Raw genomic sequence first — 13,447 nt, 5'->3', positions numbered from 1 at the left:
AATTTTGGGACTGAAATCATCAAGACTAACAATCACGATTAATCATTGTGATCACAATATCTAGCAAAATAATCAAGATTATGATTTTATCCATAACCACGTCTTTACAATATTTTTTTCCCCCCTCATTAACAATTAAAAAAAATTGAGTTTCTATACTATTACTGTAATGACACATTTAACTAGTTTACTGATCTAGGAATCTCTTTAAATTTGAAGATATTAGTTCATACAGATTCAATTATTTAATATTCAAATAAAAATCAGATATTTTTTATAATATCAATGAGCACACCAATTTGACACAAATTAAACAGGAATTTCTTTAGATTTTGTGTGCGTCAGCTTATATAGATTCTATTATTTAATATTCAAATCAAAAGTGGATATGTTAATAGCAACAATACATAGTTAATACCACAATACAGAACTTAAATACAGATTAAAACAAATTGAAGTTGTTCCTCTCAATAGATTATTTCAACCCATATATTGTTAGAATGTGTAAAAGCTCACTGAATTTAATTGAGTTGTGTAAACCCCCCTCCTCCCCCCCGCCCCTCTCTTTCCCCCCCTCCCCTTCCCTCCCCTCCCCTCCCCCTCTCTCTTCCCCTCCCAGGGTGTTAAAGCACTCAGTGGACTCCACCTATGAGAATCAGGGCCCGAGCCCAGGTTACCGGATGGAGATGTCCATCTTTTACGTGGTGTACTTCGTTGTCTTCCCCTTCTTCTTCGTTAACATCTTCGTGGCTCTCATCATCATCACCTTCCAGGAACAGGGGGATAAGATGATGGAGGACTACAGCTTAGAAAAGAACGAGGTGAGGAGGGAGGAGAGGGAGGATTTAGGTCAGCTGTATTTATATAGTACCTTAAACATAAAACATTTTGTTTAAAAGTGTTCAAAAGGTTAAAAGAACAAGGTAACATAATTGAAAACAGTCTAAATAGACAAAACAGCAGATTAAAACACATCAGTCAGTAGTTGGGTTGGGTCAGTCATTCAGCGAGTTGGGTGCCGTTTTGTGTTTCTGTGTGTGTGTGTGTGTGTGTGTGTGTGTGTGTGTGTGTGTGTGTGCGTGTGTGTGTAGTGTTGGAAAGGTGCTTCAATGAATCAGACATAGTTTGCTTGCTTACACAGGGTATCTGTGGGTCCTGAAAAAGTTTGCAAATGTCTTAAAATAAATTATCTAAATTTAAGGCCTTAAAAGATATTAAAGTATCTTAAATCAAGTTATTATAGGTCTTATTTTTTTACCATGCTGTAACAGGTTTCTTTGCGCTTTATTTTACTCTTTGATTAGCACAGGTCAGTAGTACAATACGCACCCTGTCTGCTGAAACTGAACTTTGACCCTTAATTGATTTCCTGTTGTCCCTTTTCTTCTCATACTTTCATTATTTTGTATTTTAAATTGGTTTTGAATGAAATTCCAGGTAGCATTAAAGAGTCTTAAATTTGGCTTTCTGAAATCTGCAAATACCATGTTACCTGATTGTTAGCTTTCTTTTGATTTTCTCATTCACACTTCCTCTTTCTCTCTCCCCCTCTCTTCTCTCCTCCAGAGAGCCTGTATAGATTTTGCCATCAATGCCAGGCCTCTGACCCGCCACATGCCTCAAAACAAACTGAGCTTCCAATACCGCATGTGGCAGTTCGTGGTGTCGCCGCCCTTCGAGTACAGCATCATGGCTCTAATCGCCCTCAACACCATCGTCCTCATGATGAAGGTACCGGTCTGGCCGCTCCACCTCGATCACAGATGGATTAGAATAGTTAATAATGTAGGATTAAGCGGCATGGACTAAGTGAGATCACAGCATAAACATTTAACACCATTGTTGTTGTGATAAAGTGTAATATTCCTGGTCCCAAGTGAAAGGCTTTTATACAAGGCCTGCTCCAAAACAAAATATTCCGCTTAACAAGGTGTGATCTCCAACACTGAACACTATCATCCTTATAATGAAGCCAAAGCTTGTTCCAACACTGCAAGCCATGTCCCAGCCAAACTCTCCGCACTCAAAACCATCATCCTCATGATCAGGGAAGGAAACTAACTTCCTAAATCCTAAAATTCACCAGTTGCACTAATTTTACCAGCCAACTCCACATTAACCTCCACATTAAGTTTTACGAAAATCCCCTCCTCAGATACTCTTACACAGTTAGAGATCACCAAACTATGATGTCCAGTGCAATTCTTGTATTTTGCTTTTATTGGTTTACCCACTTTCCCTCAACCTGCCTCGTCTACTTCAGTTAGTGATGTTCTACGTTTCCCAGAATGCCTTTCGACAACCCCCAGAGAGTGGATGTGAACTTGGTTGCTTTCAATATGGATATATAAGCAAATAAATACAGCTAGACAACTAGTTTAGTGAACATTGGGGCTTGTCTCTCTCCTGCTCCTGTGGGTGGAGAAATTGGTCTCTCTTCCTCTTCTGTGATGGATTTCTCCCTGTATGATTGACGAACGTTTCTTTCTGCAAGTTAGTTTAACAGTGCTGAAGTGTTTCCGGGTGGATTTTTCCCTTAACTGACAAATCGGTTGCCTAGAGTAGAAAATCGTCATTTGGCTTTGATCAAATACTGTGCTAAAAAAAGGTCAACTCTTAAACCGAAACTGTTTGACGTTACGATGGAGGTACAAGCAGACTGTCTGTCTGCACGGAAAACCCCCCCAATTCTGCCTCTATGCATTAAAGACTATTTTTACTTTTGCATAACTAGTTTCTTGTGCATTTGCGCTCGTGTGTGTGTGTGTGTGTGTGTGTAGTTTGACGGAGCATCAACAACCTACGATGACGTCCTGAAGAACCTCAACATCGTCTTTACCACCTTCTTCTTCATGGAGTCAGTCCTCAAGATCATCGCCTTTGGCCCTCTGGTAATACTGCAAACAAACCCCCCCCCCTCCCCATATACCCACACAGTATGAACATATTGCCCACAAACATGTAGCATGCGGAATTCACATACACACACACATACACATACACACACACATACACATACACATACACATACACATACACGCAAACTGCTTATCTAGGTTGACCCAGTCTATATGCTTCAGTGTTTCATCCTATTATTCATTCATAAAGCAGGTTATTTTGGTAGACAGATCTAGAGCATGTTCTTCCTGTCCCTGAAAAACCCAGAGCGCACCGTGTCGCGCAGCAGTCACGCTATCAGCCTCCTCCCGGCCTGTCTCCACGGTAACAACACCGCCATTGGCCAGGGGTGTGTCTCCTTCCCGCCCCCCCCCCCGGCCTCAGTTCTGGGAGGATGCGATTGGTTACCGTTTCCGTCTCCCTGTGTTCTCGTTGGACTTAACTCTGCCTCTTCTCTCGCTTGTCTCTCTCGTTTCCCAACAGAATTATTTCAGAGACGCTTGGAACATTTTTGATTTTGTCTCGGTCCTCGGAAGCATCACTGACATATTAGTGACAGAACTAGGGGTAAGTGCTGTGGAGTGTTTGGAGGAAGTGACACTGGGGTTGAAGCTGAACATGAGTTGGGGGATTTGTTGCGTGAAACTGGTTTCAGTAGACTCCAAGGAGAAATCAGCCCGAATAATGACGACAATTCTGGTTGTCAAAAGCACAATTTTCAGACTGATTTTAGTTTTATTTTAAGTTTCTTTGTCTCGCTCCTAAATATCAATTTTTAATGAATCTGTTGTGCCAGTTTGGGTCATTGGACCCAATTCTTAGGATTCACCTCACCACCCTCCTATTGGAACCATGAGGAGACTAACAGTGTTTCTCTATGGCCATGGTTCTGAACTTTTTGGCTCATAACTATCATTTTTATTTTCCCATTTCCGCCCAATTTACTTGATTAATTATTGGAAGAAGCCTAGAAGCTGTCAATATTCATAACATAAATAAATTTGTAAATTTGTATGTTAGAATTATATTATTTCACATTCCATAAATCATCTCACAACCCCACAAAATCGGCACATAGCCCCCTAAAGCGGAACTAGTAGCAGGATTAAGCCGCAAAAACTTGATGATTTTGGACTGATTTTTCCATTAAGGCAAATAGTTCATGCAGTCCACTGAAACCAGTAACCATGTTGCCTTATAGACACACACGGCGAGGCGGGCTGAGGGGGAAAAACTTAAACTATACATTTTTCGATTTGTTAACCAACGCTAAACATCTGTTATATAGTTTTACTTTCTTGTAACAGTGTTAAATCTTTTGACTTTTACATATCTTGCTGTCTCTGCTGCCAACAGACTGTAAATGGTACAAACTGATTAATGTCTAATGCTAACAGCCATAAAGAGAGACTAGCAATAACAACGCTAACCAGTACCCAGATGGGCCGTGTGTATCTATATGCTGTGTGTGTGTTATTCTGTGATATAGAATAGAAGGGGTTTCGTTCCAAAATCCATTCTGAAAACAAAGATCCTTGATGTCCATTGCCCAGTATTAAACAAAACAGATGATGGCATTCTCCATAATGCTACTCTTTAAAGGGCTTGAGAGAATAATATAAGTTCAGTATAATATTCAGTAGTGAGATTTACTTTGATGCCAGCAGTTTTCAGTCATATCAGATTGCATTTTTTCAAATCTCAGACTCATTTTGGAGTGAAACCCATCATATGAATTAATGTCCTGTTGTGTGTCCATGCCTGTTAACGCATCTCACTATTAATTGTGTGTTGTTGTTTGTGTATCAGTACGTCTATCTGTGTGTTTTATATAGTAGATGTTTAGAATTTATTTTGTGAATTTATTGATGGTTTCAGCCCCTCTCTGTTGTCCAACTACAGTATATTTACTTGCCCGACACTACGTAGAAAGATGGATTTGTAGTTCAGGATCCAGTTATGAATGTATAGCAAAATGCCTCTCTGCCCTCATTCTTATTATTATTGAGGCCTACAGACAATAATATGCACTAGGACCTATTCAAGCTGACAAAATTGCCCCTAAACTTCTGACTTTTGCTACTGACTCCAAAACAACAGAGGGTTGTCTAGCAGCCATATTGGATGTCCTCAGCTCTTGGGCAACAGCAAGTGAATATGAAAAGCTGATTGCATTTCTAAAAGTACATCTTGACCATCTCAAGAGAACTGAATAGCCACGGTTAGCTTCTGTGATGTTTTGGACAGGGAATTGATAATATCCCCACTCATTCTGAGTGTCTAGATAATGTCACATCGGTAGCTAGCAGCTAACACCATCTGGTGCTTGGTGCACTAGCTAGCGTATCAAGTAAATTAGCTAGCATACTTGGCTAGTAATCCCATGTTAGCATTAACATTGGTTGCTGGCTAGTTAGTGAGGTCACAAAGAGAAAAAACTGCTGTTTGTTTAGGTTAACTCAGCTGACTTCTCTCTACGAATCAAAGTGTTTTGGAGCAGAGACAGAACCAGTGGGCGTGGGGCTAATGGCAAGCTAGTTGCCTGTTTCACAGTAACCTGAATTTGGAAGCAAATCTACCTTATCAGACTATTCACTTTTACTTATAATATTACTGAATTGACCATATTGTTGTATCAAGTACCCCCAAATAGATCAACATTAGGCCAGAGTATTTGTTTGATATGATTTTGTGCAGAACTGGACAGATGTTTGTGCTGTAGGTGGGAAGCTAACCTCTGAGCAGATATTACTGCATCATTGTCTCGCTGTGCTAACTTCAAATAAATTAAACAATAGTGAAATTAAATTATTCCACATTTTGTTGGGAGACCCTGTTGGAGTCCCTCAAGGACTAAACCTTCGGAATCACTGCGCTATCTGATTCTAATGCTAATGCTAAGCTAATTGGCACAAAACGTAAATAGCACATGGTATCAGATGGATTAATGGACCTGGCATCAGGGAGGGGCTGAACCTTTCTAGAATCGCTCACTAACTGTTGTTGTTGACTTGAAGTTGTGTTTCACAGCCTTTTAACGACACCCATAATGATTCCGTCTTCCTCTTCTATCTCTTTACATGCTTTCTTTAAACCTCTCTACTTTGTTGGCGCCCTACGCCCCTCCCCCCCTTACTCCTCCTCTGATATAATCCATCCAATCAAAATGCACTATGAAATCCTTCATCGTGTTCTCCATCCGTGATGCGCCATGATGTGTGGTGGTGGTGCTGTGATGATGATGATGATGATGCTGATGATGATGATGATAATGATGATGATGATGATGATGATGTGCATTTCGCCCCATGCCCCTGCCCCAACAACAACAAAAAACACACCCCAACCCCCCCCCCCCTCCTCCCCAAAAAACGTCTCTCACCCACTCACACTGTACCGCAAATTATAACAAAAAAAATCTCCCTCCCCATTCATCTTTCTACATCTTCGCATATGTAGAATCTGGTTGGTTTGTAATTTATCTCTCAAAGCTTTCTGCTGCATCCTCATTGGTCATGCGTACTCCCCACCCCACCCTGTTCCTTACCCCCACCCACCCCCCACCCCCCTATGACCACACTTAACCCCTGACACCCCGTGATCCCAGTGCATGCGCTTCCTGATGATGATGACTTTTGACCTTTGAGGGGTTTATTTGTGGCCACTGTAAGACATTTTCACTCAATAATACACACATACTTACATGCACACACAATCACCCAGAAAACTGGAGTCAAGCTCCCGTAAAACACATGCAAACATACAGTAGATATGCACTAGATCTACACACTGTGCAGGAAACTGTTTTGCCCTCTGGCCACAGTACCTGCTTCATCCCAAAATTCATCCCAGACACTTTTCACTAATTTCCCAGCCAGCTGCATTTTTAAAATAGAATAGGAATACCAAATGATGTCTGGTTACCTGCCAAAACAGGCTGGCTGAACGGGCAAATCTACCAGCCACTAGTGTTGTCACGATACCTGAATTTTGATTTTGATCAAATAAAGTTTAACATCTAAAAATTCAATACTACTACAATACTTTCCTTGTTTTCTAAACAAGAAAAAACAACAAGCAATGTTTTACCACCATTGACTTGGAGAGTTTTGTAGCAACTTTCCCACAGGAGTTTTGATAAGTCCGTCTTTGTCGAGAATAGTTCCAAATTTGTCTCTTGGCACCAGTTTGTCCACCAGTTTAGGGGGATTCAGTTCAGGATGTAGTGCTGTTGCCATGTTTTCAGCTGTTTGACTTTAATTTTACACTGACAAGTCCATTCAGAGTCCACTGTCAAGAGCAGCTCTGTTATATTCTTCTTCTTCTTCTTCTTCTTCTTCTTCTTCTTCTTCTTCTTCTTCTTCTTCTTCTTCTTCTTTTTACACTACTCCAATCCACATGTACGCACCCTCAGAAGGTGATGCTGAAATCTTTCGCAACACTATTGTAGGAGTATTAAAATTTCAGTTATCATGACAACACTTACCAACACCTCACCAGCACTTGGCTGGTGGCTGGTGTTCGTTTCCCACCTTGCCTTCACACATCAAACACATGCAAAATGAAAATTGTCACCCTCTCAGTACAGCTAGATGAGTGAATGTTTGAGTCAGATGTTTTGATGCTCGGTCCTGTCCCCCTGGTCTGCATGCAGGCTGTTAGTCTCCTCCAAAAGGATGCTGCCATGCCATGCCATGCCATGCCATGCCAAGCCACGCTACTGCCTGCAACGAGGCTGCCTGCTAGTCCCCCCCCCCTCCTCTTCCTCCTCCTCCTCCTCCTCATTCCCCTCTCCTCTGCCTTGCCTGTCAACCACAGAATGCCAGGCCTCACCGGGGAGCTCGGCTGTTGGCTGATCTGTGGCACCAGCACTGCAAACAACCAGGACACAGTATCAGAAAAGTTTTAAAAACGACGAGGTTCAGCAGTATGGCAGCAGTTCCTTCAGAGTTTAAGAGCCTACTAGCCTGGAGTCCACCCCTAAGTGTCACTAATTTTCATTTTCACTCATATTTACTTGTGTCCATTTGGATTTAGCTGTTCTTGGGACTTGCATCGTTCCTATGAAGAGGCCTTTAGCCTGCTATTAGCCTGTTTACATGCTTTGACATGAGTGAAGCAACTCTTTGCTTCAGTGATTGGTCAGGAATGGTCGTGACTGAGGACTGAAAATGAGCAAATATGAATGAAAATGAAACTGTGGTTGGATCCAGACTGAGGGCCTGCTGCCATATTGTTTAAGTTCATCCACCTTAGATAATGCTTTAGCTTCTGTTCACTGGAGACAGCATGAGATGCCGGGTTGGACTAGACTAGTTTTGAAAAGAAAGCTTCCCCCAAAACTTGGAAGTGTCAAATACCGAGTGCCACAGACTACCCTAAGCCATTCCCCTTTGGCTGCGTGAATGTGTGTGTGTGTGTGTGCGCGCGTGTGTGTGTGTGCGTGTGTGTGTGCGTGTGTGTGTGTGTGCGTGTGCGTGTGTGTGTGTGTGTGTGTGTGGCTGACAGGCGCATTGCACTGTGCTCCATCTTCTGTGGCCTGCTTGTCCCCCAGAGATCAGTGCATTTGGTTCTCTTAAAAAAAAAAAAAAAAAAGCCTTCTGCTGTACCAGATTGGATGATGACCTTTTAGATTCTTTGAGTTATGATTTTCCTTATTTTATTTCTCTCTTTATTCCTTCTCTCTTTCTTTCTCTTCTTATTCTTTGTCGTTTTGTTGTCGTTTTCTCTGTCTTTCTCTCATTTATCTTTGTGTCTAGTCAGTACCATTATGTTTACAGTTGGTTATGTTTTGTTGGGTTCGGCTTCCCCCCTCTCCCTCTCTCTCTCTCTCTCTCTCTCTCTCTCTCTCTCTCCCTCTCCCTCTCTGTCTTTCTCCTATCTTGCTCCCGCTGTTGTTTTTGGTTTTTGTGTTTGGTAGAGAGGTAGTGATGGTGGGATGTGTTGGGGAAAGTGACTGAGTCCTCCCTCTGTGCTGTAGAACAACTTCATCAACCTGAGCTTCCTGAGGCTGTTCAGAGCCGCTCGCCTCATCAAGCTGCTGAGGCAGGGAGAGACCATCCGCATCCTGCTGTGGACCTTCGTCCAGTCCTTCAAGGTTGGCACTCATCCACACTCACACATACACACACACACACACACACACACACACACACAAAGTACTAATTATAAGCTCTAGCAATGTGAAACCTATATGAAAGTTAGTTAGTTATCATGCAGTTCAATGGGATGAACATCAATTTACTCTAGTTATATATCAATATTGAAATAATTTCTTCTTATTATGATTTCCTTTTATCTGTTTTGGCATACATGCTTTTGCACACACACACACACACACCACACACACACACACGTATATACACACACACAAACACACACAGGGATGTTTGCAAGAAACACACACATGTACATACACACGCATATACAGACACATACATTCACTTTGAATCCCAAGCTCCTACACATCCTTGTATAAACACATGCATGTATGCACACACACACACACACACACACACACACAATCACACTCTGAATACTTACATCTACAGATACACACATATATATGGGATATATGCGCACCCACAAAAACATACGCATACATACGCACCTATTCACTTTCAATCCATACATGTCTTCACATGCTTTTATACATGTGAATGTATGCACACACACTGAATCCTCACACCTACACCTACACACACATAGGAGTGTACACACACACACACACTCACAAATCCACACACATCCATACACACACACTTCACAGCCTTGACTGACATTTCCTCTCTCTCCTGCTGCATTAGGCGCTGCCGTACGTGTGTCTGCTCATCGCCATGCTCTTCTTCATCTACGCCATCATCGGCATGCAGGTGAGTGCTGCCCGCCGGCCGCCATCTTGGCTCCACTGGTTCAAATCAACAGAACGAAGCCTCATCTCTCCCAACAGTCGGCTTTTAATAAGTCTTCTGGTCAGACGCCCCTGGAGTTTTGAAATTATACATGATGTTTAGAATGGATTTCATCACTCTGACTTTCTTTAGTGTAACTACCATAAACGATCGAGACCAGCGGTGAGAGGATTGTCAGCCTCTATTGCACTGCATTTTACGTGGTGTGCCACCGAGTCGCATTAAAGGAATAGTTCACCCAAAAATGAAGTTTGTATGTCCACATAACACACAGCGAGTTAGCCAGTGCAGCTCCATGTCAGCCTTCTCCAAAACGACTGAAGTGAACAGGAATTGGTTCTTTACAATTCTGTTAAGGGCAAAAAAAATGACCATAAATTTACTCCAAACAAACAGCTCATGCAGGCTAATCCAAGTGTTCTGAAGCCAAGCCACTGTACTGTGAGTCCAAAAGACTCATATTTACACCGGTATTTAGTGCAAGTCTTCACCAACAACAACAATCTCACTCTCTGTGGTGTGTGTGTGTGTGTGTGTGTGTGTGTGTGTGTGTGTAGTTGTTTGGGAACCTGGCGCTGGATGAGGACAGTGCCGTCAACAAGCACAATAACTTCAGAACCTTCATCATGGCCCTTATGCTGCTGTTCAGGTGAGTCCTATGGCTTCTTTCTTCTTCTTCTTCTTCTTCTTCTTCTTCCTGTATTTCCTTCCTCTGCCCTCCTCTTTCTCTCTCTCATTCTTTCTCTTTCCCATCTCCTATTCCTCTCGTCCTCTTTTTCATTTTCACCCTCCTCTCTCTGCTCTCTCTCTCTATTCAAACCCCACCTCTCTCTCCCTTTCCATTATCCCTTCCTCTATCCCTCCTTCTCTCTCTCTCTTTCTCTCTCTGTTTCTCTCTCTCCCTCTCTCTTTCTCTCTCTGTTTCTCTCTCTCCCCCCTCTCTCTCTCTCTCCCCCTCGCTATATATCTGTCTGTCTGTCTTTTTCTCTCTCCATGTCTCTGTTTCTCTCTGTCTCTTTCTCTTTGTCTCCATCTTCTTGGTGTTAAACATTTGCCCCAGTGTGGGATAAAATGCAAATTTTACTAGATTCATGTGTGCATTAGTGATGTGTTTGTGTGTGTGTGAGAGAGAGAGAGAGAGAGAGAGAGACAGAGAGAAACAGAGAGAGAAAGACAGAGAGTGTGTGCAGGTGTGTATGTGTATGTGAGGGCATATATGCGTATGTGCCTGTGTTTATGAATGCATGTGTGTGTAGGTGTGTGAGGGTAATTTATGTGTGTGTTTGCCTGTATTTATTCCTGTATTTGCTCACTCTTGTGTGTGTGTGTGCGTGTGTGTGTGTGTGTGTGTGTGTGTGTGTGTGTGTGTGTGTGTGTGTGTGTGTGTGTGTGTGTGTGTGTGTGTGTGTGTGTGTCCGCCCATGCAGGAGCGCTACAGGCGAGGCATGGCATGAGATCATGCTCGCCTGCCTGGGCGGTAAGGAGTGCGACCCGGACTCAGGGAACACAGAGCCCGAGTGCGGCAGCACCTTCGCCTACACATACTTTGTCTCCTTCATCTTCCTCTGCTCTTTCCTGGTGAGAAAACCTCACAATGTCCTAAACGTTTTGTAAATCTTCATTTTCTGGCATTTTATCTCAAAAGACCATTACTTTTCCGTCCTGGAAAGCAACATATTTTTTTTAGTGGTTGTTGCACTGTGTACCAGTTGGCGCACAGATGAAAAATGATGAATAATAATGTAACTTTTATGAACAATCCCTCCCCCCCCCACCACTTCACGACATTCAAAGTGACATGAGTGGCAACAGCAGAGACAAAATATTTCTCCTCCTCTTTCTGCTCGGCCTGCTGTATTTATATATGAGGGTCGCCGATTGTTAATTAAAGAAATGTGTGTCGCAAAAATCCAAATTGCTTACGATTCCTCCAATTTCAGACTATTTTACATCTGAAATATTTTTGCATGCCAGTAACAAATATGATCCCTGTGCATGATTTTGTTGGTGTATTCATGATTTATGATTTATTTATTTAATAGGGACAGTGCATAGTAATTAACATTTAAAACCAGATTTAGTCACCAGGTACTAAATCCATACATGTCACAGTTGAATGAATCTACATAAAATAAGTATAGTATAACCTATTAAAAAGATAGGAAGAGGGAAAAAAAATCAACACCCACCACATAACAACTCAAATGAGTTCACAGTACAGAACAGAACGTACTACCTACAACTCACGCTACACAATAAACAATTTGGGAGCAGTTGTAAGCAGTTGCTTGACCATTACGGCCCTTTTTTAGTAACTGTGTGTTTTTCTGCGTCCCGATCCAGATGCTGAATCTGTTTGTGGCCGTCATCATGGACAACTTTGAGTACCTGACCAGAGACTCCTCCATCCTGGGGCCGCATCACCTGGACGAGTATGTAAGAATATGGGCCGAGTACGACCCTGCCGCCTGGTGAGTGCCGCGTGCGCACACACACACACACGCACACACACACACACGCAGACACACATGCACACACACTGTAGCAGGCACATCCACTCGAATATAGAAAAATACATGCACACTCTGCTGCTGTATTGCATAATATTGAGTAAACAAATATTAGAACTACTGTAGTATTCGCTATTTCACCATGACATGAAAGCACACACACACTGGAGCTGGTTCCCACACTGAATGTAAAGTGACTGTTAACCCTTGAGTTTCTCTCCTCCCGCACACAAACTGGGGGAAAAACTGTGGTGTCATGATTTCACCCAGGAAGTGTTATGATGATGATGATGATGATGATGATGATGCAGAAACTACATCATGTGATGGGAAGTTAACTCTGTCCTGTCTGAACAGGCAGTTAACCAGCCCTTCCTCTCTCTCTCTCTTTCTTTCTCTCTCTCTCTCTCTCTACCGCTCTCTCTCTCTATCTATCTTTTTAATATTGCGCAATTTGTACACGGTTGTAACATGAATGTAACCCCCTCCTCCTCTCCCCTCCCGTAATGTGTGTGTGTGTGAGTGTGTGTGTGCGTGCGTGAATAAATGCTCTCTCTTCTTCTTCTTCTTCTTCTTCTTCCTGGTCTCCCCCTATTTTCTTATTCCTCCTCATCTTCTACTTCTTCCTCTTTCTCTCTGTCTCGCTCTTTCTTTCTCTCTGTGTTCTCTGTGTTCCTTCACCTAACCTCCCCCCCTTGTATTTTTCTTGCAGCGGGCGCATACATTATAAGGATATGTACAGTTTATTGCGAGTTATCTCCCCTCCCCTGGGCCTTGGCAAGAAATGCCCACATAGGGTGGCCTGCAAGGTTTGGACCAAACCCCTAAAGCACAAACTTAAACGCAACCTGCTCGCCTTTAAGAGACTGGAATGAATGTCGCTCTTCTTCTCTCTTTTAAAACTAATTCTACTTCAACATTTTGTTTTATATTGCTTTGGTTTGGTTTTTGTTTGGGTTTGCATTTTTTGTTTTTTTTTTGTTTTTTTTTATCTCATTTCACCATTGAATCATATATATTTTTTTGTTTTCTCTTGTATATGCATTCTGATATGACAACGAGAATGTTTGGGACAATGCAGAAACGCACACACACACTCTTCTTGTACACACTCACACACACACACAC

At 42.3% G+C, this 13,447-nt stretch overlaps 1 protein-coding gene across 1 annotated transcript in view; it reads left to right on the top strand.

The window, feature by feature from the left end:
- Positions 1-13,447, top strand: part of LOC139661359 (voltage-dependent P/Q-type calcium channel subunit alpha-1A-like) — an 89,829-nt gene that overhangs the window by 41,103 nt on the left and 35,279 nt on the right. The window contains exons 29-39 of the mRNA XM_071539814.1: positions 620-821; positions 1,567-1,731; positions 2,499-2,513; positions 2,781-2,891; positions 3,382-3,465; positions 8,879-8,995; positions 9,705-9,770; positions 10,367-10,458; positions 11,237-11,387; positions 12,153-12,280; positions 13,032-13,128. Of these exons, the coding sequence (XP_071395915.1) occupies positions 620-821; positions 1,567-1,731; positions 2,499-2,513; positions 2,781-2,891; positions 3,382-3,465; positions 8,879-8,995; positions 9,705-9,770; positions 10,367-10,458; positions 11,237-11,387; positions 12,153-12,280; positions 13,032-13,128 (1,228 nt within the window). The remainder of the gene's footprint in view (positions 1-619; positions 822-1,566; positions 1,732-2,498; positions 2,514-2,780; positions 2,892-3,381; positions 3,466-8,878; positions 8,996-9,704; positions 9,771-10,366; positions 10,459-11,236; positions 11,388-12,152; positions 12,281-13,031; positions 13,129-13,447) is intronic.

This window comes from Centroberyx affinis, unplaced genomic scaffold, assembly GCF_046629955.1.
Source record: "Centroberyx affinis isolate AG114_WGS23_722 - 3 ecotype Tasmania unplaced genomic scaffold, CSIRO-AGI_Caff_v1 ptg003522l_1, whole genome shotgun sequence".
Classification (NCBI taxonomy): domain Eukaryota; kingdom Metazoa; phylum Chordata; class Actinopteri; order Beryciformes; family Berycidae; genus Centroberyx; species Centroberyx affinis.
The sequence above is the reverse complement of the archived record's forward strand: the minus strand, read 5'-3'. Positions and strand labels throughout refer to the sequence as shown.